Source organism: Belonocnema kinseyi, chromosome 7 (genome assembly GCF_010883055.1).
Source record: "Belonocnema kinseyi isolate 2016_QV_RU_SX_M_011 chromosome 7, B_treatae_v1, whole genome shotgun sequence".
In the NCBI taxonomy this organism is placed as follows: domain Eukaryota; kingdom Metazoa; phylum Arthropoda; class Insecta; order Hymenoptera; family Cynipidae; genus Belonocnema; species Belonocnema kinseyi.
The window spans coordinates 38887432-38893319 of NC_046663.1; the positions used below are offsets into that span (position 1 = coordinate 38887432).

The window sequence follows — 5888 nt, forward strand, 5'->3', positions numbered from 1 at the left end:
CTGAACATCTTATTTCCCTATGATTGGTTAAAATTTTTACTGTATATTGAATAAATTGGTAATTACTTGTTTTTTTTAATAGAATATTAATCATTCTCATTTGGTTGAAAATTCAACTATTTGGTTGAAAAATCATATATTTGGTTAAAAAGGCATCTTTTTTTTTTATAGAAAATTAGTCTTATTTGTTGAACTTTGAACTTTTTGGTTGAAAATTCAACTACTTTGGTAGAAAATTAAAGAATTTGGTTTAAAATAAGAATATTTATTTGGAAATATAAATATTTTTTTGGACATTTCATGTCTGGCTTAAAAAATAATTTTTCAATTTTAAAATGTATCTATTACAAATTTAGTCAAAAAAACTCTTAAGATTCCATTTTGGGTTGAAAATTACCTAAAAATTGAATTATTTAGCTGAAAATTTAAGAATCTTCTTGAAAAATAATTTTTTGTTAAAACATTTATTATCTTAAAATTTATTTATTCTATATTTGGTTAAAACTTTATCCTGTATATTGGATAAGTTGGAAGTTAATTCTTTGTATAGAATATTAATCCTTCTTATTTGGTTCAAAATTCAACTATTTGATTGAAAAATCATATGTTTTGTTAAAAAGGCGTCTGTTTTTATATAGGATTATTTTTATTTGTTAAAATTTGAACTTTTTGGTTGAAAATTCAACTACTTTGGTAGAAAAATAAAATATTTTGTTTAAAATTAAAATATTTGTTTGGAAATATAAATATTGCTTTGGACATTTGATTTTTGGCTTAAAAAATCATTTTTCCATTTTAAAATGTATCTAATACATATTTAGTGGAAAAACTTTAAGATTCCATTTTGGTTTGAAAATTACCTACAAATTTATTACTACCAAAAAAGACGGATTTTGTACAAAATTCAAGAATTCTGTACCAAAAATCTGAATTTTTGACCAAAAAAGAAGAATTATTGAACGAAAAGATTAATTTACCGCCAAAAAAGACAAATGTTTAATAAAATTCAAGAGTTCTCAACCCAAAAGTTGCATTTTTGAGAGAAATTTTTCTTCAATTTATAAAAATGTAGTACAAACTGAAAACCTATTTGTTAAAGTTTTAACCAAAAAGATGAATTTTTAAACAAAAAGATTAATTTTCTTTTGCAAAAAAAGAATTTGTAACCAAGTTTAGGAATTCTGAACCAAAAAGTTGAATTTTCAACTAAAAACAAACATTTTTTAAGAAAAAGATTAAGTTTCTACCAAAAACATTCATCATCTGTAAACGTACTAATTGATGTTACCATATGTACTTAAATAACAAAATTTACTTTCTAAAGAAAAAGTATTTTTTTCGCGCTTTTATTGCGAAAAGAGACGAATGTTTCATAAAATTCAAGAATTTTCAATCAAAAAGTTGAACTTTCAAGAAAGAAAGAATTTTTTTTAAATTTATAGCAAAGTTATTTCAATCTAAAACCTAGTTGTTAAATTTTTTACCAAAAAACATGAATTTTTAAAGAAAAAGATTAATTTTATTTCGAAAAATACGAATTCTTAACAAAACTCAAGAATTCTCAACCAAAAAGTTGAATTTTAAAAAAAGAATTTTTTTAATTTTTAAGATAGTAGTTCAACTTCAGAGTAAGAAAAAACGATTAATTTACTATCAACAAGTATGAATTTTTAATAGAGTTCTGTGATTTTCAACTAGAAAGTTGAATTTTTAAATAAAAAATATGAATTTTTTAAACAAAAAGATTATTTTAGTATAAAAAATACGATTTTTTATAAAATTCAAGAATTCTCAACCAAAAAGTTGAATTTTCAACTAAAAAGGAATTTTAAAAAAAAAACATTAATTTACTACCGAGAAAGACGACTTTTCAATCAAATTCAAGAGTTCTAAATCAAAAAGTTGAATTTTTAAGAGAGCAAATTTTTTATTAATTCTTAAGAAACTAGCTCAACTTCAAAATAAAACAAAACTATTAAGTTACTATCACCAAAGATGAATTTTTAATAAAATTTAGTAATTCTCAACCAGAAAGTCGAATTCCCAACCAAAAAAGATGAATTTTTAAACAAAACGATTATTTGAGTACATAAAAGACGAATTTTTTACAAACTTCAAGAATACTCAACCAAAAAGTTGAATATTCAACTAAAAAAGAAGAATTTTTTAACAAAAATATTAATTTACTACAGAGAAAGACGAATTTTCAATCAAATTCACAAATTCTCAACCCAAAAGTTGAATTTTTAAGACAATTTTTTTTTTAATTTTTAAAATACTAGTTTAACTTTAGAAGAAGAAAACAAGATGAATTTTTTAACAAAACGATTATTTGAGTGTATAAAAGACGAATATTTTACATACTTCAAGAATTCTCAACCAAAAAGTTGTATTTTCAACTAAAAAAGATGAATTTTTCAAACAAAAAGATTATTTTTGTACAAAAAGGACGATTTTTTACAAACTTCAAGAATTCTCAACCAAAAAATTGAATTTTCAACTAAAAATATGAATTTTTTAAGAAAAACATTAATTTTTTACCGAGAAAGACGAATTTTCAATGAAATTCAAAAATTATCAACCGAAACGTTGAATTAAAAATTTTTTCTTTTAATTTTTAAGAAACTAGTTCCACCTTGATACAAAACGATTTACTTACCATCAACAAAGATGAATTTTTAATAAAATTCAGTAATTCTCAACAAGTAAGTCGAATTTCCAACTAAAAGAAATGAATTTTTAAACAATAAGGTTATTTGAGTACAAAAAAGACGAATTTTTCAACCAAAAAGGAGGAATTTTTAACAAGATTGTTAAATTCTCTACCAAATAGTTGCATTTTTATTCAAAAAGGACAATTTTGTACTAAAATAGATGAGTTTTTAATAAAAATACATTTTTTTTTATTAGTGGGACTTTCATCCAGAAAATATTTCAGTTCAATTTTCAATACCAAAATGTAAATTTTAAACAAAAAGTAAATTTTCAAACAGTGGAATTCTCCACTAAAAGAGATAAATTTTTGAACAAAAAATGAATTTACTATAAAAGACGAATTTTCAATCAAATTCAAAAATTCTCAAACAAAAAGTCGAATTTTTAAGATTAATTTAAAAAATTTTTAAGAAACTAGTTCAACCTTAAAATAAAACGATTTACTTACCATTAGCAAAGACGCATTTTTAATAAAATTCAGTAATTCTCAACAAGAAAGTCGAAATTCCAACTAAAAGAAATGAATTTTTAAACAATAAGGTAATTTAATCTAAAAAAAAGACGAATTTTTTTAACAAAAAAGAAGGAGGAATTTTTAACAAAATCGTTAAATTCTCTAACCAATAGTTGCATTTTTATCAAAAAAATGTCAATTTTGTACTAAAACTGACGAATTTTTATTAAAAAACCAATGTTATTTTATTAGTGGAACTTTCATTCAGAAAATATTTCAGTTATTTTTGAACAAAAAAATTAATTTACTATAAAAAAAGACGAATTTTCAATAAAATTAAAAAATTCTCAAACAGAAAGTTAAATTTTTAAGATTTTTTTTTTTTAATTTTAAAGAAAATAGTTCAACTTAAAAAAAAAACGATTTACTTACTATCAAAAAAGACGAATTTTTAATCAAATTCAGTAATTCTCAACAAGAATGTCGAATTTCCAACTAAAGGAAATGAATTTTTAAACAATAAGGTTATTTTAGTACAAAAAAGACGAATTTTGGCAGCCAAAGAGGAGGAATTTTTAACAAAATAGTTAAATTCTCTAACCAATAGTTGCATTTTTATCCAAAAAAATATCAATTTTGTACGAAATATTTAGGTTTTAAAGAAAATAGTATAATAGCTTAATTTCTAACCAAACAGTTGCATTTTTATTAAAAAAAAATTTAGTTGCTGCTAAATCAGGTGAGCTTTAAAATTAAAAAAAAGAGAAACTTTCAAAAAAAGAGTTGCATTTATATTATCATTCTCGTTACCGTTCTCAAAGTAATATAACCGGCTCAGAGCTCTATTCCCAATCACAAAAATAACCCCTTCCTTTAAAAATCAATATTTCCAATAATTTCAGACACAAACGTCATGTTTACACTGATGAATGGAGAAGCCTACGACTACATTGGTTCGAGTCGAATGGTCTACGATCTCAAGGAAGGACACTTCAAATCCTTCACTGGCCAAACCCTAGACTTGAGTCAGATTTCCTCAGTGATTGATCTTGGACAATTGGGTCCTGGAAAACTCTACTTGCACACTAATAATGCAGAAAACAGCACGATAGTGTCCGATCTGAAAAGTTCACTTTCTGCCTCAATTCTGAAGGACAGTGTTCCTCCCTCCTCCGTGAATAGTTTTCTCAAAGTGAACCCAAATGTCTCGACAATTGTCCTGGCAAATCATGGCGAACAGTTTGAAAATAAGTACTATCACAGTCTCCTGGACGACCAGGAGAGTCTCGGCGACGAGAACGAACTTGCCAGTAGTCTAGCAAAAGTAGCCATCAGACTTGGCAATGTTCTCTACAAAAGTGTGACGGGCAGTTCGCCGCCAGAGAGTGACGAGACTGATGAAATTAAGGAAATTATTTCCCATATGTTGCCCTGTTATCTGATCAGTGCAAACTGCTCTCTTTTCATTGCAGCTACACCACCTGGATATATAATTGCAAATCGTACTTTGCCTCTCTACGTCAGCGTGCGGAGAGTTGACAATTTTGCCACGTCCTTAACGGCTCAACTTTTGGCTTATCTCACGGGAGACGTCGTGCCTGAATTGAATTCCACGGCTTGTCACAAGAAAAGCCTATTCTGGATGACTGGAAAGGAGCAGAATTTAACCGGAGTTTGCATCAATTCTACGGTTTATTTTACGAATGCTGTTAGTCCTGCGTTCGCCATCAATGGTATGTTTTTAAAAAATCTTCTTTTTTTAGTAGTAGATCATTGTGGTGCTAAGCGCGCACTAATTATCCTTTTTTTAAAGAAAAAAAATATAGGTTTATTTTCCAATGTTTTTTTAGGGATTTTACAGAAAATTTTACATGAGAAGATATGAGAGTAATAGTAAATAGAAGGGAAAAAAATCGTTAAAATATTCTTTCAGGGTGGCCACATATCAGGGAAGTTTCAGGGAAATGAAGCAGCTGTTAGGGAAAATAGAAATTTATATGTTTTCATAATATTTTGAAAACACTTCCTAACTGAGTATTCTAATATCACGTCACATTCGGTCGGTAACATCAAAATCTGTAAGGATATACCACTTGGTGGGCTGCAAAGCATTGTTTAAATAGGAGTTTGACTAAAATTAATTAATTTCGGCGAAATTAAGTAAAAAATCGTGATATACCTTTGATTTTAGGAAAGAAAAGCCATTTATTTCATTATTGTTGGCAATCCGGAAAATGTTCTATTAGGCAATCCATCACGAAAAAATATAATTTGCGGTAATTAATGTTATAACCTCAATTGCCGGCGACTTCACTGTAAAAAAAATTTTATGTAACCTTACCACTTTCATAGTAAGTCCGTATATTACCTACTATCAAAGTAGCCTTTTCACAGAAAATAGTGAGTATATCCACGTTCAGTCGGGAAATTCATTTTCAGGTTATGTAAGTTTCCAAGCAGATTCGGTAAAATCGCAATGATTTGTAAATTCGTAGGTTATGGCATTTTAACCAAAAGTATTTGAATTTTCACAATTATTCGTAATTCCAGTATCCGAAGTAAAAACGTTATTAATGGTAGATTCAGTAGGAATTTTAAATTGTCCGTTAAAATCAGGAATGTTGCAGAAAGTAATATTTTTCAAATTATTAAATTTACATTAGTTAATATATATGCAAAGGAAAGGATGTAAAAAGGAAATAAATCTGCATATAAATAA

At 26.4% G+C, this 5888-nt stretch overlaps 1 protein-coding gene across 1 annotated transcript in view; it reads right to left on the reverse strand.

Annotated features, from left to right (window-relative positions):
* LOC117176424 (nicastrin) overlaps positions 1–5888 on the reverse strand; it is a 50469-nt gene that overhangs the window by 23647 nt on the left and 20934 nt on the right. Inside the window, exons 5-6 of the mRNA XM_033366664.1 lie at positions 4507–4684; positions 4248–4388 (exon numbers count right to left, since the gene is read on the reverse strand). Of these exons, the coding sequence (XP_033222555.1) occupies positions 4248–4388; positions 4507–4684 (319 nt within the window). The remainder of the gene's footprint in view (positions 1–4247; positions 4389–4506; positions 4685–5888) is intronic.